General features: G+C 42.3%; 1 protein-coding gene across 2 annotated transcripts in view; it reads right to left on the bottom strand.

Annotated features, from left to right (window-relative positions):
* Positions 1 to 23,764, bottom strand: part of ETNK2 (ethanolamine kinase 2) — a 122,853-nt gene that overhangs the window by 39,704 nt on the left and 59,385 nt on the right. Inside the window, exon 3 of one of the 2 annotated variants that reach the window (XM_075853729.1) lies at positions 7,889 to 8,020. The exons of the other annotated variant lie outside the window; for it this stretch is intronic. Within the exon in view, the coding sequence (XP_075709844.1) occupies positions 7,889 to 8,020 (132 nt within the window). The remainder of the gene's footprint in view (positions 1 to 7,888; positions 8,021 to 23,764) is intronic. 2 annotated transcript variants of the gene reach the window in all.

Here is a 23,764-nt window from a genome sequence, read left to right on the forward strand (position 1 = left end):
GTTCAAAATGTATGGATGTAACTGGAATAAAACAAATTACACTTCTAGAATATTGCTGGTGAGTTAGTATCATATGTCCTCCAAAAAAACTTCCTGGAATACTTCTTTAACTCCTTCCTGTGCCCCATGTTAATGAATGGTACCCATGCCAAACAAATATTTTCCCTGAATAAGGCCAACAAAATGCAAAGATATCAGCTGAAGTTTTAAAAAAAGAAAGCCCTATGTGTCCTGTTAAGAAAGTAAAAAAAAAATACTTTTAGAATACAGCATTTCAAAAGATCACATTTTGCTCTGGACGTCAAGGCCCAAAACACACCAGTAACAAAACGGTTACATTCAATTATCGATGTGTTCTTTTGAATGGGTTTCCACAGGGTAAAGGCCAGTTCATACTGAGTTTTTTGACGCGGAAACCGCGCCGCAAAACGCGCCAAAAAAACGGCCGAAAATGCCTCCCATTGATTTCAATAGGAGGCGGAGGCGTTTTTTACCCGCGAGCGGAAAAACTGGCTTGCGGGAAAAAGAAGGGACATGCCCTATCTTTGGGCGTTTACACCTCTGACCTCCCATTGACATCAATGGGAGGCAGAGAAAGCGTATTTTGCAGCGTTTTTTGCCCGCGGCACTCAATGGCCGCAGGTGAAAAACACAGTGAAAATAGGCATGCAGGCAGAGTAAAATCTGCCTCAAAATTACAAATAGAATTTTGAGGAAGATTTTCCTCCTGTAAAAAACTCTGTGTGAACCCAGCCTTAAAAGCTACAGCAAAAGCTGCATCAAAAACGGCATGTGTCATTTCAGCTTTATTAGGCCCTGTTCACACAGAGTTTTTTGACGCGGAAACCGCGCCAAAAAACTCCTCAAAAACCGCCCGAAAATGCCTCCCATTGATTTCAATGGGAGTTGGACGAGTTTTTTACCGCGAGTAAAAAAAACGCGTCGCGGTAAAAAGCGTCATGACCCATCTTGAGGCGGTTTCCGCCTGCAAAACCCCATTTCAATCAGTCAGAAAGAGGAAAAAAAAACCTCGACGAGTGTTTTGACGAGTTTTTGTCAAACCACTGTGCAAAAACCTACTGGAGCAGTTTTTGCAGGAGGAATTTTCCTCCTGCAAAAAACTCTGTGTGAACACAGCCTTAGGATTTTCACACATTGCAGTTTTGGTGCAGTTTTTGAAGCCACAACCAGAAGTGGATGCAAAGGGAGGGAAATATATAGGAAAGATTCTACTTCTCCTCCTGTTTTGAATCCACTCCTGGTTGTAGCTTTGAAAACTCCTCCAAAACTGCACTGTGTGAAAATACCCTAGAGCAGTGTTTCCGTTATATGCTTTGCTGCCATGTGCTCTGCTGCTGTCTGATGGTTGTGAGAGGAAAAAGAAGAGAGCAGGACAGGAAAAGATGTGAGCCTTATCAAATTTAGTGCAAAGAAAAAGTGGAGCAGTTCCTTATAGTAACCAATAGGCTTCCAGTTCTCTTTTTCAATGGCCTTTTGGAAAATGAAAGCCATGACCTGATTGGTTGCTATAGTGAACTGATCCACTCAACCTTGCACTAGTTTTGACAAAACTCCCCAGTTATGGTTATATTCACATTTGTTGGGATTGGTGTAGATGTATCAAAAACATACACAAAAATTATCGTACATGCATATTCTGCCATAGTTCATAACAAAGAGAAGGTGGGTTTTTTTTTCTGGGATATCTGCTAAAAGGTTATTTTTAAGGCCCTTTTACACCGGCCGACAATAGGCCGATGCAGCGAGCGCCGATCAACGAGACATCGTTGATCGGCGCTCATTTGCTCCTGTCCACAGAGCTATGGATGGGGACGAGCGGTTGTTACTCCGATCGCTCATCCCCATCCATTATTATCATGTCGGCAGCGCGTCTCCCTGTTTACACAGGGAGATGTGCTGCAGACAACGATAATCTTTTAGTTTTTTAAAACGATACGACCAGTATATGATCGAGCGTTTGCTCGTTCATCTGCTGATCGCTGCCCTCTTTACAAAGGGCAATTATTGGCAACTGTGCGTTATATGAACGCTCGTCTGCACGATAATCGGCCAGTGTAAAAGGTCCTTCAGTGTCTATGCCTCCCTCTACTTTACAGAGAGACTATGTGCCATTCTACTGATGCACTATGTAGAGGAGATAGTGGTAGTTATATCTACTATACTTACATAGTTACATAGTTAGTACGGCTGAAAAAAGACACATGTCCATCAAGTTCAACCAAGGGACGGGAAAAGGGAAGGAAAAATTTCTACATATAGGAGCTAATATTTTTTTGTTCTAGGAAATTATCTAAGCCTTTTTTAAAGCCATCTACTGTCCCTGCTGCGACCAGCTCCTGCGGTAGACTATTCCATAGATTCACAGTTCTCACTGTAAAGAAGCCTTGTCGTCTCTGCAGCTTGAACCTTTTTTTCTCCAGACGGAGGGAGTGCCCCCTTGTTTTTTGAAGTGGTTTTACAAGGAACAGGATTTCACGATATTTTTTGTATGTGCCATTAATATATTTATATAAGTTAATCATGTCCCCCCTTAGTCGTCTTTTTTCAAGGCTAAATAGGTTTAATTCTTTCAATCTTTCCTCATAACTTAAATTCTCCATGCCCCTAATTAGCTTCGTTGCTCTTCTTTGTATTTTTTCCAACTCCAGGGCATCCTTTCTATGAACTGGAGCCCAGAACTGAACTGCATATTCTAGATGAGGCCTCACTAATGCTTTGTAAAGTGGTAATATTACATCCCTGTCCCGCGAGTCCATGCCTCTTTTAATACACGACAATATCCTGCTGGCCTTTGAAGCAGCTGATTGACACTGCATGCTGTTATTGAGTTTATGATTTACAAGTACACTCAGATCCTTCTCAACAAGTGAATCCGCCAGTGTAGCTCCCCCTAGGACATATGATGCATGCAGGTTGTTGGTACCCAGATGCATAACTTTACATTTATCTACATTAAACTTCATCTGCCAAGTGGACGCCCAAACACTTAGTTTGTTTAAATCTGCCTGCAATTCATGAACATCTTCCATAGTCTGAACTATATTACATAGCTTGGTGTCATCTGCAAAAATAGAAATAGTGCTATTAATCCCATCTTCTATATCATTAATAAATAAGTTTAATAATAGTGGTCCCAGCACTGAACCCTGGGGTACACCACTTATAACTGGGGACCATTCAGAGTAGGAATCATTGACCACAACCCTCTGGATACGGTCCTTGAGCCAATTCTCAATCCAATTACAAACTATATTTTCTAAACCTATAGTCCTTAATTTACCCATTAGGCGTCTATGGGGGACAGTGTCAAATGCCTTTGCAAAGTCCAAAAACACTAAATCCACAGCGGCCCCTCTGTCTAGACTTCTGCTCACCTCTTCATAAAAACAGATTAGGTTAGTTTGACAACTTCTGTCCTTAGTAAAACCGTGCTGGCTGTCACTTATAATGCTATTTATTGTCACATAATCCTGTATATAGTCCCTCAATAGCCCCTCAAACATTTTCCCCACGATGGATGTTAAGCTTACTGGTCTATAATTACCCGGGGAAGACCTAGAGCCCTTTTTGAAAATAGGCACCACATTTGCGCTGCGCCAGTCCCTTGGCACTATACCAGTCCCTAGAGATTCTCTGAATATTATGAAAAGGGGGACAGAAATAACTGAACTAAGCTCTTTAAGAATTCTAGGGTGTAACCCATCTGGTCCCGGGGCCTTGTGCACATTTATTTTATTTAATCTAGCTTGGACCATTTAAATATTACAATAAATTATAGATGACTTCGATTTCAATAATCTTGCTTTTTTACGTTTGCCTCCGCTTTGCAGCATATACCTCGCACGGCTTAGTTTAGTATTATATTATCTAACATGTCCATACCAAATCTCTAACACTCATTAGGATAATCTGGATAAAGACAATTCAGTTTCTCAGGTAACCAATAAGCCAGGCGAATAATCTTATTGAATATTCTGTAACCATTCCTTTGGGGACTATAAATGAGTTAGTTTATATAGTCATTTTAAATTGCTGCACAAAAATGGCCACTGACTTATTCAAAGCCCTGCTGCCAGAATCGGATGTTTCTTATTGTAAGTTGCAATGCACCCTAGTTTGTTTTGAACATAACGTTATTCTTAAGAAAGACTATAAAATGCCGATGGGTCGAAACTTTGTTGTTTTGCTATTGATGTTTCACTAATAAATATAATTTAGACTATGCTGGAGATGTGTGCTGTTGTCCAGATACTAGTGGATCGATTACTAGGGTCATTTTCCTTAAACTCCACTACCTGGAGGTGCGAGATCAAATTTTAGGAGCTACCATGGAATTTATAAGTCCTACTAGGAGTACAGCCTACCGTCAAATTATTTACCGAATTAATACCTTGCATATTGGGCTGCTGCTGAAAGATGAGACCCATAAATGCAGCACTTTAAAGTGCACATTTGCGGTACACCTTGAGTTTTTCATTCTCTCTTGCTTTCCAAGTGGGCTCCAACCCCTATATGATAAGGTCACTGAAAGATGGTAAAGAAGCACTCTGTAGAGGTGGGGTTTCTATCGACCTACAACCTAGTACAGAATTTGGACAACCAGACCACCAATGCACCAGCCTCCTAAATGGAGATTTGCTGTCCTCACTACCACTACTAGATCCGGGATGAGGTAAGGAATATGTGGCTTCAGTGCCCTCACTACAGAGAACCCTTTATTAGGCCCCTAATGCCCCACCTGGCTAGGTTATCTTGCTAACCATGTTTTTTCTCTTCCAGGATGGCAATCCTAGAATTAAGGGACTTTTTCATCTGTTACCACAGTTTCTGATGATCCGCTTTCGCCTACACGTATTTGATACCTCGGATAATTGTGTAGAGTATTATTGCACACTGTACAGGGCTTTGACGCCTCTCAAAAACGCAAGAAAGCATTTATTGATTATTTAAAGCACTTGGAAGATATAATCTGCTTGCAAGAATCCCACTTCCCACTAATTGACAGCCATTATTCTCCAAATTACTCGCAGATGTTTAAATCTATAAAAAATGACCTGAAAAGATTGGACTCCACATTTCTTTTCTGGTTGGGTAGAGTACACACAACTAAAATGGAAGTTCTTTTCCAACTACTATATTTGTTCAGAACATTACCCATACTGGTACTCCTATCTGAACTACGAAATTTTCAAAAGAGTTGCTACCACCTTATAGGGGCTGGAAAACTACCCTCACCCCCACCCCGCGCATTAAAGCCTTCAAACATTGCTTACCCAACTTTATCAAATATTACCAGATTAGCACAACTGATGTTGTTCCACGATTCTGCTACACACAATTGTGGGTTACAGTGGAGTCTGAGTTCCTCTCTTAGATTTCAATCCTCTGGAATACGGATCTAATTCCGAAAAACGTTTAGCACTAATTAATTCTTACTTATTACTCTATACTTGTATGGAGGGTGGTCAGATTGTAATCAGTTGTTTCCCCGCTCAACCCCCTATTTTCTAATCTGTCATTCTTCCCTGGGTTGGACATTCTCTTATTTGCTTGGTGGCTGACTGTCAAACTCAAACATCTTAATGATTTCCTCTATAATAACAAATTAATGGAAGTCTCCTATTTTAAAACTAAAGTCCACCGCCCACCAAAGTGTCCGATGATCCGCTTTCGCCTACGTGTATACTTCTCTAGAAAGATGTATTCTTTATTTAATGCAGATGGTTGGGTTAATTTCTAATTTGTATATTGTCTCTCTGTGTCAACTATTACTTCCAAAATGGGAACATTGCTATGAATTCATTCGCAAAGGCAGCTGGCAGGCTACCTTAGCTGAAACCTCCCTGAAGGTTCTTCATAGAACCTTAAGGGCAGGTTCAGACGTGGCGGAATTGCTGTGGAATTCTGCTGTGGACAGTCCGCAGTGGAATTATCCAGCGGCTGTTTTTTACATTTGTTTCTATACATTTTTAAGAAACTTAGTTCAGACGTTGCGGAAAACTCCGCTGCGGACCATAGGCTGCGGTGCGGAATTTTCAGTCCGCAGCATGCACTGTCTGTTGCGGAGAAGAAGCGGAATTTCTGAAATGTCTTTATTACCTGTCAAATATGCAAATGTTGGTGCAGATTCGTTGCGTAATTGCCCCGAATCTGCACCAACATTTGCAGCGGAAAAACTCTGCCACGTCCGAACGTGCCCTTAAGGTCCCTTTCCTGCCTACACATGAAGTATCCTTTTCGGTTTCTTAGACTTGAACCTTCAGCTGTGTATTTGTCATTGTGAAAATTATTACTTCCAAGTTCTGTATTCCTACCTGTTCTTTATTTGTTACAAAGTCATAGACTTTTTGTTGTTCTAGCTCCCCCTGCGAAGAGCTCATTGTTGCGAATGTAATCGCCATCTTTTTGCTTATATATCAATAAATATTTTTTTTATTTAAAATGATGGACGACATTGGACAAATTTAATAAAATGTAACACAAATGATTATCACCAGTAATAGCCTAATATATAAAAACTTGTGAGTTGTTGCCCATAGCAACCAATCAAGTTACAGTTCTTATTTTTACCTAGGTTAGAAAATGGACTGATAAGTTGCCATGGACGACAGCTCATATCTTTGTCTGTTCTAGTAGCTACACACAAGGTCTACAGTGTTGAGATTTGAACCTTTGACAAATAACAAAATTTTATGTAGATTTCTATATGGACTGTATGAAGATTAGATAATGGAAAAGTTTACATGCTCTATTCTGAGGCAGGGTCAACTAAGATAATGCTTATTCCCTTCTCACATAGATGGCAGAAGAGACTCTTGGCACCAACACTCCACCTCACACCTAAACTTCATATGAACCCTCGTTGCCGATCATTGCCCTGTGTTAACAGGGCAACGATCAGCCGAAAAACGCGTAAATGCTCATTCATCGCCTGATCATATCATTTACGTACCACAAAAGTACACATGGAGATGTGCTGCCGAGATGATGGAAATGCATGGAGATGACCGGTCATAGTAACGAGAACTCGTCCCCATACATTACTGGTCATAGCTCCTTGTGAAAAGAACAAATTAGCGCCGACCAACGAGCTGCCCATATCAGGCCGTGTAATAGGACCCTAACTATTCAGACCATTCAGTCTACACTGAATCATTATGTTTGCTAAACAAGCTTGCGATGACAAGTAGTTTGTCATATGGCGCGTTATTCTATTGAAATTAGGTCTTAGAAGATGTGCAGACAGAAGGTAAAAGTTGATTCACGTGGTCAGCAACAATACTCAAGTAGGCTGTGCCATTTAAAGGATGCTCATTTGGTATTAAAGGGCCAATACAACATTACCCACACCATTATATTGTCATCATCCTTAAAAAGGAGATTCCCATCTTATGATATGGTATATTGCAAGAATATTGTTATCAGTATTAGGATCAGTGGTGGTCCAACCTCTAGGACCTGATAGGCGGGAATGTGGTTATGTTGCATTTCCCCACCCTGCAGGGAAAAACTGTGAATGTGCCGCAGCGTTTAACTAGTGCGGCAAACACTTCACTCTGAAGATCCGTAGGGGTACCTACAGTTGGGCCGACATGAATCCTAATGATATGCCTTCACTTCTTATAGTTGTTTAACCCTTTTAACATAAGCTGGGATAGTAAACTGATTTATATGGTTCACATTCAGCCAAATACTGACCTTACAATAAAAATGGTGCAACAGAATCTAAATTTATCAGACTAGGCAATGCTTTCCAATCTTTAACTTCCTAATTGTAGGACATTACAGAACTTCCTGTGTTCTACCCGGGGCTCACTTTGCTATGACCATCATTTGTTATTTTCACTTGAACTATATGCAGTCATACCTGTCCTCAATTCCTTCTTCAGTATGCAGGATGGATAGGTACTTGTTCAATTTCTGCCACAGAACTGCCTTTGGAAGGCAGCCATTATGGGCTGGGATACAATGATATTTGGCCATCTCATATGCAATCAAGCTGTCAAAAAACAAGAGAATCCAATCTTAGATGACAGATAATTAAATAGTTACTATATACTTCCCATGGATTCATATCATAGTATATCTACTATCTGTTTGTAACATGCAGGTTTAGTACAATTATTGTATTGTCATTTTTCATATTTTATTTACTCTTACTTCTGTTCATGCAGGAGACTTTCTGCATGATCTAAGGATGAATATTAGGATTTGCCAACACATGTATAATAAAGGCCTTATGCACACAGAAGAACTGTGTGTAAGGAGGGTGTACAAAGGCACATGGAGCCCCTGTGGTACCATACTACACACCCGCAGGTACCGCTCAATGTCGCAATATGGTGCTCCGTACAATGCCTTATTATGGAGATATCCCACCCTAGAATCAATGCATCTAGGGTAAAAGAGTTATGAAATGGGGTATCCGTAATTCATATACAGAATCCAGCAGAAAAAATAATCTGTTTGCCTTTGTAGTGCCCCAAAGAAGTCTAAAACAGTGCTATTTTACAACTTCATAGAACTCGGAGCAGAGGTCGTAAGGAGCTGCAGTCTGCTTGTGTGCATGAGATCACGAGTTTGATCTAAAATTTGAAAAAAACCATACCAAAAAAGCCAAAAACTGTGCAAGGGTATGGTCACACAGGGCGGATTTTCCGCAACGGTTTTTATTGAGCAAAATCTGCATAATGTTACAGTAGCAGCAGAGTGGATGAGATTTGAACAAATCTCATTCACATGCTGCGGACAGAATCCTTTGAGAAACCGTTCATATTTTGGCCTGCGGTGTGTATTTTAATCCATGGAATCACTGCTACTTTGTTGCAGGTTTTGCCCATTGAATTGAATGGTGAGCTAAAACATGCAAAACAAATAGCACATGTTGCATGTTCTTTCAGCTGAAAAGCTGTGATTCCGCCGCAAAAATCAGAAAAAATAACTAAATGCCGTTTCATCCAATGTGACTGCTGCAGTCAATCACAGATTGCACCGGTCACATGGGCTGCGTCATCCCAGGAGGCCAGGATGCACGGGGAACAGAGGGACGTGTCACTTTGTAAACGCCCTGTGTACTTTAACCCCTTCCCGCCCAATCACGTACATTTACGTGATTAAAGCCGGTGGCTTACCGCCTTTTCACGTAACTGTACGTCATGGAGATGAAGCTGGCTCAGGAGCTGAGCCAGCGACATCACCGCCGGGTGACAGTAGTAACATACAGCTGTCACCCTGAGGTATCGGTCAGGACCGGAACTAGCATCCGATCCGGCCGATTAACCCCTCACATGCTGCGTTCAATAGAGATCGCAGCATGTGAGGAGTTTATAGCCACCGGCACCCCAGCAACGTGATCGCTGGGTTGCCGGTGGCTGCAAATGCGATCGGAGGGCTAATACTTACCTCCCGATCAGCCTGTAACGGAATCCTCCTATGCCCCGTCGTCGGCGGGGCCCAGGAGGCTTCCGGTACCATCGGCAAGATGGCGCCGGCTCAGCTTCCGGCTCAGAAGCTGAGCCGGCGTCATCAGCAGTGGGTGTCCGCTGTATGTTACAGCGGACACCCCGATCTATCGCCAGGAACCGGAGCTAGCTCCGATTCCTGGCATTAACCCCTTCGATGCAGCGATCCATTGTGATCGCTGCATCCTAGAGGTTTGTAGCGAATCGGCAGCCTTGCCACGCGATGGCAAGGCTGGCGACTGCTACTATGGCAACAGGAGCCCTAACAATGGACTCCTGTCTGCCATTACGTAAGCTGATTAGGCCCCGCCCAGAGGCGGAGCCTGATCGGCTTGCTGTCAGTGAACAACTGACAGTTCCAATACATTGCACTACATAGGTAGTGCAATGTATTAGAACATCAAACAAACATTTGGACATTCATGTCCCCTAGTGGGACTAAAAAAAAGTGTAAAAAAAGGAAAAATAAAAGTTGTAAAACATACAATAAAAGTTTCAAGTAATAAAATAAAACACAATCACCCTTTTTCACTTATCAAGTCATTTATTATTGAAAAAAATAATAAAGCCATACATATTTGGTATCGCTGCGACCGTAAAGACCTTAACTATAAAAATATTATGTTATTTATCCAGCGCAGTGAACGCCGTAAAAAAAAACCTCAAAAACACTGCCATAATTACTGTTTTTTTGGTCACCGTCTTCCAAAAATTGAAATAAAAAGTGATCAAAAAGTCGCATGTATCCAAAAACGGTACCTATAAAATCTATACCTCGTCTCGCAAAAAACAAACACTCACACCACTCCATCGACGAAAAAAATGTAAAAGTTATGGCTCTCACAACATCGCGACAGAAGAAATACATTCTCTTTCCAAAAGTAATTTTATTGTGCAAAAAGTTATAAAAAAGTTCTATAAATTAGGTATCGCCGGAATCGTACTGACCCGCAGAATAAAGGTAACATGTAGTTTATAATGTACGGTGAACGCTGTATATAAAAAAAACAAGCTATGGCAGAATTGCTGTTTTTTTGTCACCTTGCCTCCCAAAAAAAGGATAACAAGTGATCAAAAAGTCGCATGTACCCCAATATGGTACCAATAAAAGCTACAGCTCGTCCCGTAAAAAAAAGCCCTCATACCACTACGTCTATGAAAAAATAAAATAAGTTAAGGCTCCAATAATTCAGGAAAGAAAAATATCCAGTTGTGCCGGCCCGAGGGGAACAATTCTTCTGTTTCAAAAGGCGATGTATGAAGGCACTAAAATTAGGGAACCAGGAAGGGGAGGGCCCAAACATATCTGCTGGAAGCGAGGGTGCCCGTATTATACCAGGACAACACTTTCCCGGCAAAATTCCCCAAACTGCAAAGGTGCAGAGTGTGGACCAAAAGGGGGATAAGGAAGGACGGCAGTTATCAGTGCGACACCGGCCTGTGCAGAAAGAATTGTGTCACAGCGTAACACTCGTCTATGGATCATTTTATTATATTTTTTACCTTATTATTATACCACCTGACTATGCCCCTGATGTACTCTGCCCAGCTCACATATGCCCCACATTATAAACGGAAACAACAGTGATACTCCAAACAAAACTATTACCAAGCAAATTCCACGCTCCAAAAGCCAAATGGCGCTCCCACCGATCTGAGCCCTACAGCATGCCCAAACAGCTGTTTATGTCCACATATATGGCATCGCCATACCCGGGAGAACCCTTTTAACAATTTTTGAGGTGTGTGTCCCCAGTGGCCCAAGCTGGGCACGACATATTTGACAATGAATTGGCATATCTAGGGCAAAATTTTAATTTGTACCTTCGGCAGCGCAATCATTTATGGAAAAGACACGTGGGGTGAAAATGCTCACTACACCCCTTAATAAATGCCTTGAGAGGTGTAGTTTACAAAATGGGGTCACTTCTCAGGGGTTTATTTTATTTCACATCTGAGCCTCTGCAATTGTGAACCAATACTTTATATGTCGCCAAATTAGGCCTCAATTTTACATGGTACTCTTTCACTCCTGAGCCCTGTCGAATGTCCAGGCAAAAGATTAGGGCCACACGTAGGGTGGTTCTAAAACCGGGAAACACCGCATAAAAATTGAGAGCTGTCTTGTTATGGTGGCACAAGCCGGGCACCACATATTGGCGTATCTAAGGAAAAATTCCCATTTTCACTCTCCCACATCGTGTGCACACGAATTTCTGCAAAACACATGTGGGGTTAACATGCTCACTACACCCCTAGGTGAATACCTTGAGGGTGTTGTTTCCAAAATGGGGTCACTTCTGGGGGGGACTGTTTTGGTTCCACAGGGACTTTGCAAATGCAACATAGCGACCAGAAACCAAATGCAGCAAAATCTGTACACCAAAAGCAAATGGCGCTCCTTCCCTTCTGAGCCCTGCCGTGTGTCTAAACAGCAGTTTATGACCACGCGTGGGGTATTGCCGTACTCCAGAGAAGTTGCTTTACAAATGTTGGGGTTCTATTTTTCCTTTATTTGTTGAGAAAATTAAAAATTTTGAGCTAAAGCTACGTCTTATTGAAGAAAAAGGATTTTTTTTATTTTCACTGCCCAATTCTAATAAAATCTATGAAACACCTGTGGGGTCAAAATGCTCACTACACCCCTAGATTGATTCCTTAAGGGGTGTAGTTTTCTCAATGGAGTCATTTTTTTGGCGTTTTCACTGTTTTGGTCCCTTAGGGGCTTTGCAAATGCGACATGGCCTCCGCAAATCATTCCTGCTAAATTTGAGCTCCAAAAGCCAAATGGCGCTCTTTTCCTTTTAAGCCCTGCCGTGTGTCCAAACAGCTGTTTATTACCACATGTGGGGTATTGTTTTACTCGGGAGAAATTTCTTTACAAATGTTGCGGTGCTTTTTCTCCTTTAGTCCTTGTGGAAATTAGAAAAAATTAGCTAAACCTACATTTTCTTTGAAAGAATGTAGATTTTCATTTTCATGGCCCATTTTCAATAATTTCTGCAAAAAACCTGCGGGGTCAAAATGCTCACTACACCCCTAGATGGATTCCTCAAGGGGTGTAGTTTTCTCAATGGAGTCACTTTTTTGGCGTTTTCACTGTTTTGGTCCCTCAGGGGCTTTGCAAATGCGACATGGCCTGCGCAAACCATTCCTGCTGAATTTGAGCTCCAAAAGCCAAATGGAGCTCTTTCCCTTCTAAGCCTTGCCGTGGGTCCAAACAGCCATTTATGACCACATGTGGGGTATTGTTTTACTCGGGAGAAATTGCTTTACAAATTTTGCGGTGCTTTTTCTCCTTCAGTCCTTGTGGAAATTAGAAAAAATTAGCTAAACCTTTCTTTGAAAGAATGTAGATTTTAATTTTCATGGCCTACTTCCAATAATTTCTGCAAAAAACCTGCGGGGTCAAAATGCTCACTAGACCCCTAGATAATTTCCTCAAGGGGTGTAGTTTCCCAAATGGGGTCACTTTTGGTGGATTTCCACTGTTTTAGCACCGAAAGAGCCTTTCAAACCTGACATGATGCCTAAAATATTTTCTAATAAAAAGGAGGCCGAAAATCCACTATGTGCTCCTTTGCTTCTGAGGCCTGTGTTTCAGTCCATTACCGCACTAGGGCCACATGTGGGGTATTTCTAAAAACTGCAGAATCTGGGCAATAGATATTGAGTTGCGTTTCTCTGGTAAAAACTTCTGTGTTACAAAAAAAATAGATTAAAAATGAATTTCTGCAAAAAAAAAATGAAATTTGAAAATTTCACCTCCACGTTGATTTAATTTCTGTGAAACATTTAAAGGGTTAAGAAACTTTCTAAATGCTGTTTTGAATACTTTGAGGGGTGAAGATTTTAAAATGGGGTGACTTTTTGGCGGTTTCTAATATATAAGGCCCTAAAAGCCGCTTCACAACTGAACTGGCCCCTGTAAAAATAGCCTTTTGAAATTTTCTTGAAAATGTAAGAAATTGCTGCTAAAGTTCTAAGCCTTGTGATGTCATAGAAAAATAAAAGGACGTTCAAAAAACGATGCAAATATAAAGTAGACATATGGGGGATGTTAATTAGCAACAATTTTGTGTGGTATAACTGCCTGTCTTACAAGCAGATACATTTACATTTAGAAAAATGCTAATTTTTGCAATTTTTCACAAAATTTTGGTGTTTTTCACTGATAAATATTGAATTTATCGACCAAATTTTTCCACTATCATAAAGTCCAATGTCTCACGAGAAAACAATCTCAGAATCGCTTTGATAGGTAAAAGCATTCCGGAGTTATTACCACATAAAGTGAAATATGTCAGATTTTAAAAAATGGGTCTGGTCCTGAAGGCCAAAATGAGCTTGGTCCTGAAGGGGATACCCTAAATCCTCCCTAAATTGCATGAGATTCCCTTGCAAGCTTAATTTTTTTGCAGCATGCTTATGATGTCAGATGATGAACTGAACACACATTTCAAAATTACTTTTAAGAATTAAAAGAATATCTTTTCAATTAAAGAGGCTCGGTCACCAGTTTATAAGTGCCCTATCTCCTACATAATCTGATCGGCGCTGTAATGTAGATAACAACAGGGGTTTTTATTTTGAAAAACGATCATTTTTTAGCAAGTTATCAGCAATTTTAGATTTATGCTAATTAGTTTCTTAATAGCCAACTGGGCGTGTTTTTACTTTTTACCAACTGGGCGTTGTGAAGAGAAGTGTATGACGCTGACCAATCAGTGACCAATCAGCGTCATACACTTTTCATTGTTCCAGCCCAGCGTGATTGTGCTGTGTATTATCTACATTACAGCACCGATCAGATTATGTAGGATATAGGGCACCTATAATCGGGTGACAGAGCCTCTTTAAGTTATTCAAGCTCAAATTTTAAGGAACTATATTAATTAAAATTTCTTATTATACTTTATTATACGGTATTCATCCCATCAAAACGACAGGACCCTTGCACAACGGAGACAAACTGAAACCATTGGCACCGGATCCGTCACCATTGAAATCAATGGTGATGGAAACGGAAACCTATGGTTTCAGTTTGTGTCAGTCAGGGCTCCGTTCTGACGGAAAGATCAGATGGAACGGAGCCCTGACGCAGATGTGAACATAGCCTAAGACAGGATACAACCTGTTGTGGGACACTGTAGCCTAAAGGACAAAATATAGATTTATTTTTTTTAGTTGCCGCCCTTTGATAGGTCAAGGACCTAAAGAACAATTAGCCTTGGAAAGCAAAACTGTAGAACGTTAAAAGATAAAGATGTAATTTACTCATGTAGTGAAAGGCAATTACAGATAAATGAAGCCCAGGGAGATATAATCCAATGATATACATCAGTTCTAGGATATTATCAAACACAGATGCTATAAAAACTATAGTGTACCACGTTTGATAAGGCAGAAGGCATATATAAAAAGAGATGCTATTAATTCTTTGGGCTAGTGCACACATGCAGTCTTTATTCTGATCTTGGTTGCTGTAGTTAACAGGTGGATGAACTGGGTGTAAATAATCACTTCATCACTTATCATATGACATAGTGCTACACACAGCAGCTTTTGCTCTAGCAGGTCACAGTCATTAACCACTTAAATTCCATGCCAATATTTTGGTTTTGCCTACCCGCATTCCATCAGCCATAACTTTTTTTTTAAGGCTCAATCACATATTTATATATATTGTAGAATATAATTTATATGAATTTTATTATAATGGCAGAATGCATGAAAATAAAGCGGTACATATACGACAGTACATTGTTGCCTGTGCATATAGAAATGCACAGGCATCTGTTAGGGCATTCACTGATCGCTAGGATATGCCCTTTGTTGATCTGTGGGGATCAGGCTGTTGGAACACCCACCAATCCTCAGAATCAAGGGGCCACAACGCTAGTAAGGCCTTATTCACACGAACCTGTGCGTTTTGCGCGCGGAAAAACCACTGCGTTTTTTGCGCGTTGCAGTTCCGTGTGTCCTCAGTGTTTGCTGCGTGGCTGCGTGATTTTCACGCATATGCCATGCTTATGACACACGGTTTTGATGTTTAGAAAAAGAAAAGAAGTGCTTTTATTTTTTCCTTCATTTCTTTATCTACGCGAATCACGTGCGACACACGGAAGTGCTTCCGTGCGCGGTACATGATTTTCACGCACCCATTGACTTCAATGGGTGCGTGATGCGCGAAAAACAGCCAAGTATTGGACATGTCGTGAGTTTTACGCAGCGGACGTACGCTGCGTGAAAATCATGGACTGTCTGAACGGCCCCATTCACTAACATAGGTCCGTGCGACGTTAAACATGTTCGTGTGAATAAGGTCTTAGCGCTACTGCTCTTTCAGCCATGTGCTCAGCATGCTCGGCCTTATTCACTTAAATGGAACTATATTGCAGTACCTACACAGTAGAAGGTCGGAAGCGCCGCTGTGCAGAAAAAGGGCTCTTATTCAATGCCATAACAGTATGCAATGGGAAATACCCTTTTAAAGGGGTTATTCCATGAATCATTTTCATACCAAAAGTCCTGAAATGTTGATAATGGCTGTTTTAAAGTAATTTGCAGGGTTTCTAGTATAAAAAAAAATAAAAACAAAAATCACCTTCTTTTCTTCCATGTGTCCCTCTTAATGCAGCTGCTAATCTGTGCTGCTGGTGAAGGGGCTCTGAGAACAATCAGTCTTCTCCATCCTCTGGCAGCTGATGATATAGTCCCTTCTTGATTTCCCTGCAGAAGGAGTCTCCTCAGCTATACTGCCATGCTATTGCAGAGGTTCCGCTCCTTCCCTGACAAGCAGAGAAGAAACCTTTTTCTATTGGCTGCTCTACAGTGAACAGAAGATTACTTTGCAGAGAACTGGTTGTGGGAAAAGTGACTGAGTACTGTATGCGTGTCTATCAGAACTCGGCAGAGTAAGTGGACATGCACATTGCTATACACTTTGAACACCAGGTGGCACCATACTATGTAAGTAAATGTCATAACTCTTCACTGGATAATAGCAAACACTGTTAATTTTTTATTATCTATACAATGAATACGATATTTAATGGTGGGAAAACCCCTTTAAGTAGAACAAGAAAATTACTTAATCCGTTAGTGACCGCCAATCTGCCTTTTCACAGCGGCCACTAATGTGCTTTATTCTGATGCATACGTCTTTTCACGCGGCTGCATCAGAATAATTCTGCGGCGCCTGGAGCAGTTAAAGCTCCCTGTTCTCAGCTACCTCTGGTAGCTGAGAACTTGGGGCAGCGCAGCCCGAGCGGGTGGATTGAATTCTGCCCGTTTAACCCCTTAGATGCGGCTTTCAATAGCGAGCGCCACATCTAAGTGGTTTTGGAGAGAGGGAGGGAGCTCCCTCTCTCACCCCACTGGCACCCTGCTATGAGATCGCAGGGTGCCAATGTCTTCTATGGCAGCTGGGGGCCTAATAAAGGCCCCCAGGTCTGCCTGTAGTGGAAGCCTGCATGGCCTAGTAGATGCCTGTTCGTTGTAAACGGACAGGAGTAATACACTGTAATACAGAAGTATTGCAGTGTATTATAAAAGCGATCAGACTATCGCATAGTGAAGTCCCCTAGTGGGACTAGTAAAAAAGTTTAAAAAAAAAGTTTAATGAAGTTATTAATAAATAAATAAATAAATAAATGGGAAAAAGAATAAAAAACCCACTTTTTCCCCTTACAAAATGCTTTATTATGAAAAAAAAAAAGTTACACATATTTGGTATCGCCGCGTCCGTAACGACCCAAACTATAAAGCTATTATATTATTTAACCCGCATGACGAACGCTATAAAAAATTAAATTAAACAATGCCAGAATTGCTGTTTTCTGTTCATCCTGCCTTAAAAAAAGTGATAAAAAGTGATCAAAAAGTCGCATGTACTCCAAAATGGTACCGATAGAAACTACAAGTCGTCCTGCAAAAAAAAGCCCTCATACAGCTGCATTGGCGGAAAAATAAAATAGGTATGGCTCTTCAAATATGGAGACACAAAAACACAATTTTGAAAAAACAGTTTTTTTTACTGTGTAAAAGTAGTAAAACACAAGAAAACGATATAAATTTGGTATAAATTAAAGACACAAAAAAAGAGAGTGGTGAAATAGCTTGTTTTTTTTCTATTACGACCCAAAAAAAAGTTATAGCTCTTGGAATGCGATGATAGAAAAATTGAAAAAATAGCTTGGTTATCAAGGTTTAAAATAGGCTGGTCAATAAGGGGTTAAAGTGCTCCTCTGCTTTTTTAAATCTAGGCAGGCAGGCAGGCGGGGCATGTGCCGGGGGCGCAACTGGGAGAGACAGTAAGGGGGGGGGGGCGCCGGGCCGTGCACAGGTACAGTCCTCAGGACGCAGATACAGTTGAACTTAATGCTGAAGCAAGGAACAGTAAGCTCCCTGCTTCAGCATTAATTTAGAGCGGAGGAGCAGAAGGAGCTCCTCCGCTCGCCGAGGGCTCCCCGAGCACAGCGCTACTTAGAGAACTCTGCCCCAGGAAGACCTTGATGTCACTGTCTATATATGGACAGTGACGTCAGTGGCTCCTCTGAAGCGAAATCCCCGATGCCAACGCTATGGCAGGGGATTCCACTCCAGGAGTAGCCCCTGACAATATTCTCCACATATGGACAGCGACGTCAGTAGCTCCTCTGAAGCGGAATCCCCGTTGCCGACGCTATGGCAGGGGATTCCGTTCCAGGACAGTAACGTCAGGGGCTACTCATGGAGCGGAATCCCATGCCATAGCGTCGGCAACGGGGATTCCGCTTCAGAGGAGCCACTGACATCACTACTCCTGGAGTGGAATCCCCCGCCATAGCTTCGCCAATGGGGATTCCGCTTCAGAGGAGCCACTGACGTCACTGTCCAAACATGGTTAGTGACGTCAGTGACTCCTCTGAAGCGGAATCCCCGTTGCCGACTCTATGGAAGGGTATTCCACTCCAGGAGTAGCCCCTGACGTTACTGTCCATATACGGACAGTGACGTCACTGTCCATATATGAACAGTAGCATCTAGGAGCGGAATCGCAAGCCTATACTCTGGCTGGGGATTCCGATCCTAGAGGAAGTCACAATGGCTCTATCTAAAGGGGGGAGGGGTAGCACTATCTACAGGGACTGTGGTGCTATCTTCAAGGGGGTGTGGTACTATCTACATGGGAACTGTGGCACTACACAGGGGCACTATCTAAAGGGGACACTGATGCTATCTACATGGGTACTGTGGCACTATCTACGTGGGCACTGGCACTAGGGGCATCTAGGGGGCATTATACTGTATGGGGAAGTTACAGGGACATTTACTGTATGGGGCATCTAAGGTGGCATTATACTGTATGGGGCAGCTATGGGGGCATTATACTGTATGGGGTAGCTAAAGGGGCATTATACTGTATGGGGCAGCTGTGGGGGCATTCTACTGTATGGGGGCAGCTATAGGGGCATTAAGCTGTATGGGGCAGCTTTGGGGGAATTAAGTTGTATGCAGGCAACTATGGGCAATATACTGTATGGGTCAGCTACGGGGGCATTCTACTGTAACGGGGAAGCTATAGGGGCATTATGCAATTTGATTGGGCATTATACTGCATGGAGGTATCTGTGTGGGCATTATACTGTATGGGGGCATCTGTGTGGGCATTATGCTGTTTGGGGGCATCTGTGTGGGCATTATACTGTATGGGGGCATCTGTGTGGGCTTTATACTGTATGGGTGCATCTATGGGGGCATTATACTGTATGGTGGCAGCTACAAGGGGAGTGTGTGTGGCACTATGGGGGTTTGGCACTATGTACAAGGGGGATGTGGCACTATCTACAGGGAGGCTGTATGGCACTATCTACAGGGCGGATGTGCGGCACCATCTACAAAGGGGGATGGCTATCTATAGAGGGCACTGTGGCACTATCTACAGGGGGACTGTGTGGTACTATCTACAGGGGGGCTATTTGGCATTATCTACCGGGAGGGCTGTGTCACACTATCTACAAGAGGAGGTGTGTGGCACTAAATACATGGGGAGGGGTGGCACTATCTACCGTGTGCTGTGCGTGGCACTATCTACAAGGGGGGGGGCTGTTCATTATGTCACCATATAGTCTCACTAGCCTCAGTTATGCAATTTGTTTTAGTCAGGCACACTGACCTCTTTATTTATTTTCTTTTAATTTATTGTTATGTTAACTCTCTTATATAACTATATTGCTTGCAAAATGTACAAATGATTTTATGCTCGAGTTACATAAAAAAAAAAAAAAAAAAAAGATGAAAAAAAAATGACATCTCATTGATTGGTAGAGAAAGCAAACCTGGCGAGGGGGAAGGAGATGTTGGGAAAGAGGTTCGGGGGAGGGGCAAACTGAATCTTTGCCCCGGGTGCTGGAGAACCTAGCCACCCCTCTGTTATCTAATATAGAACTCCAAATCGCCTGCTTCCCTTGAGACAGCCAGTGTTAAATAATAAAAATGATGGCTGCCTGCTTTAGTAAGATGTTCTAGTAGAAGTTTAACATTTAGCTCTATGGCTTTGTAGGAAGCAGGGAATTTGGATCTCTGTATAAGAATATTGGAGCTCTGATCCCTATAAAGATATATATTAATCAGCACAGAATTTATAGACTTAATTAGATATAAAAATAACATAGGTAACTTAGAGAATGCTAATATCAATTTAACCCCTTTCCGACATATGACATACAATTACGTCATAGCCGGGAAGGGGAAGTATGGAGCGGGCTCACGCAGTGTGCTCGCTCCATACGATGCCGGTGTCGGCTGTATGTTACAGCCGACACTTCAGAGTAACTAGCGGCATCGCGCTCGAGCGCGATCCCGCTATTTTAACTATTTAAATGCCGCGGTCAATACTGACCGCTGCATTTAAATCGTGAGAAAGAGGGGGGCGACCCCCTCTAACAGCTCATCGCGCCCCCGCAACACAATCGCGCGGGGGGGGCGATGGTTGATATGGCTGCCTGGGGCCTAATGAAGACCCCCAGGTCCGCCATCTTTGTACACCTATTAAGCCCTGCCTCAAGGCTTAATATTTCAGAATCACGATATACTGCAATACATTAGTATTGCAGTATATCGTGCAAGCGATCTAACAATCGCTGGTTGAAGTCCCCTAGGGTGACTAATAAAAAAAGTAAAAATTAGTTAACGTTTTTTTTTGGGTCAAAAAAAATAAATAAATATTAAAAGTTCAAAAACCGCCCTTTTCCCATTGGTATCGCCACGTCCGCAAAAGTCTGAACTATTACAATTTATCATTATTTAACCCGCACGGTGAAAGCTGTAAAAAAAAAAAATTGTAAACGCCAGAATCTTTATTTTTTGGTCACCTAATCTCCCACAAAAAATGAAATAAAAAGTGATCAAACCGTCGCAAAATGGTAGTATTAAAAACGACAGCTTATCCCGCAAAAAATAAGCCCTCATACCACTTAATCGACCAAAAAATAAAAAAGTTATAGCTATCGGAATTTGGCGACGCAAAATAATTTTTCTTTTTTACACTTAGTTTTTTACTTGTAAAAGTAGTAAAATATAGTAAAATATAGAAAAAACTATACATATTTGGTATCGCCGTAATCGTATTGACCCGCAGAATAAAGTTAACATGTTGTTTTAATTGCACTGTGAATTCCGTAAAAACGGCACGCAAAAAACCATGGAGAATTCGCTGTTTGTTTCATTTTCTACCCCACAAATATTTTTTTTCCCGTTTCCTAGTACATTATACGGGAAAATAAATGGTGCTACGAAAAACTACAACTCGTCCCGCAAAAATCAAGCCCTCATAGGACTATATCGACGGAAAAATAAAGACGCTATGGCTTCTGGAATGTGGGGAGGAAAAAACGAAAATGAAAATCTGAAAGTTGTTTACGACGGGAAGGGGTTAAATTATCATCTCTATTAGGGTATGTTCACACGAGGTCATTACGTCCGTAATTGACGGACGTATTTCGGCCGGAAGTCCCGGACCGAACACACTGCAGAGAGCCGGGCTCCTAGCATCATAGTTATGTATGACGCTAGGGGTCCCTGCCTCGCTGCGGGACAACTGTCCCATACTGTAATCATGTTTTCAGTACGGGACAGTTGTCCTGCAGCGAGGCAGGGACTCCTAGCATCGTACATAACTATGATGCTAGGAGCCCGGCTCCCTGCACTGTGTTCGGTCCGGTACTTGCGGCCGAAATACGTCCGTCAATTACGGACGTAATGACCTCGTGTGAACATACCCTTACTGTTAATTTGTATAAGGCCAGTTTCACACAAGCTATAATGCTGTTAGTTCGGGTCATAAGATCCGCAGTCGGGCCAGAATTTGCAGCTGTAATATGGACGTAAAAATGCATTCATATAACACTTGCGTGACACTGTCCTAAAGGACAGACAAAGCGTCAATATTTCTGTTGCTGACCGTCACACAGAAAGCCCTTTTAAGTACAATATTTCACAGTTGAAATCACCAGAAAAGGTTAAATAAATACTTTCCGTCACTGATTTTGATGTACATGTAATTTTCTTCACTATATACACCTAAAGTAAAATCAGGTGCACGTGCCTTCGGGCATGGCCAGACGTGGCATAATTGCTCTGGAATTCCGCTGCGGCCAGTCCGCTGCGGCCAGTCCGGACCATAGGCTGCGGTGCGGAATTTGGCTGTTGCGGACGTGTAGCGGACTTGCTGCGGACTCACTCCATTGACTTCAATGGAGATTCAAAATTCCGCAATGAAATCCGCAGATGTTATGTGTGTTGCGTTGCGTATTGGTTTTGCGAACATGATATTTCTTCATTCTGGCTGGACCTATGTATTTCTAGGTCTATAGCCAGACTGAGGCAACATGCACACGAACATAATCACGGGCCGTTATCGCGGCACGGGCAGGCCCATAGAAGTCAATGGGGCTTTCGTAATTACGGGTGACTACGTGTGTGCACCTGTATTATTTATTTATTTATTTCAGTTACTTATATAGCGCCAACATATTACGCAGCGCTGTACAGAGGTCCTCTTTTACTGTCCCCAATTGGGGCTCACAATCTAAATTCCCTATTGGCATGATTTCGGGGTGTGGGAGGAAACCGGAGTACCCGGAGGAAACTCACGCAAACACAGGGAGAACATACAAACTCCATGCAGATGTTGTCCTTGGTTGGATTTGAACCTAGGACCCCAGCGCTGCAAGGTAACAGTGCTAACCAATGAGCCACCGTGCTGTAATTACGGGAGCGTTGCTTGGAGACGTCAGGAGATAGTCACTGTCCAGGGTGCTGAAAGAGTTAAACGATCGGCAGTACCTGTTTCAGCACCCTGGACAGTGACTTCCGATCACAATACAGATCAACCTGTAAAAAAAAAATAGAAGTTCCTACTTACCGAGAACTCCCTGCTTCTTCCTCCAGTCCGACCTCCCGGGATGACGTTTCAGTCCATGTGACGGCTGCAGCCAATCACAGGCTGCAGCGGTCACATGGACTGCCGCGTCATCCAGGGAGGTCGGCCTGGATGTCGAAAGAGGGACGCGTCACCAAGATAACGGCCGGGTAAGTATGAATTTCTTTTACTTTTACTTGGGATAGGGCTGCCCCTTCTCTTTATCCTGCACTGATAGAGAGAAGGGAAGTACTCTTCACCTGAATACGAAATGGCTAATCCGCATCAATTTAATGTACACTTTAGGCAGAGCCGCAACAGAATCTGCAACACAGATTATGTGCGGCATTGATGCGGACAGTGCCGGCAGAAATACGCCACATCTGACCATGCCCTTCTTGGAATCTATATAGGTCATCTGCAGTCTGCATACATTATTGTGCTCTAACTGGGTAAGGGTATGTGCACACACAAAATTAAAAACGTCAGAAAATACGGAGCTGTTTTCAAGGGAAAACAGTTCCTGATTTTCAGACATTTTTTAAGCCATTCACGATTTTCACTGCGTTTTTTACGGCCGTTTTTGGAGCTGTTTTTCTATAGAGTCTATGAAAAACGGCTCCAAAAACGGCTGAAGAAGTGACATGCACTTCTCTTTCGCGGCCATTTTTTTACGCGGCCGTTTTTTACAACGGCCATGAAAAAAACGGCCCATCGGAACAGAACGCTGTTTTTTCCCGTTGAAATCAGTGGGCAGATGTTTGGAGGCATTCTGCTTCCGATTTTCCAGCCGTTTTTTGCGATGTTTATGGCCCGAAAAACGGCTGAAAACACTCCGTGTGAACATACCCTCACTGTCATACAAAAAACGCCTACA

The sequence above is a fragment of the Rhinoderma darwinii genome, chromosome 2, assembly GCF_050947455.1.
Source record: "Rhinoderma darwinii isolate aRhiDar2 chromosome 2, aRhiDar2.hap1, whole genome shotgun sequence".
Taxonomy (NCBI): Eukaryota; Metazoa; Chordata; class Amphibia; order Anura; family Rhinodermatidae; genus Rhinoderma; species Rhinoderma darwinii.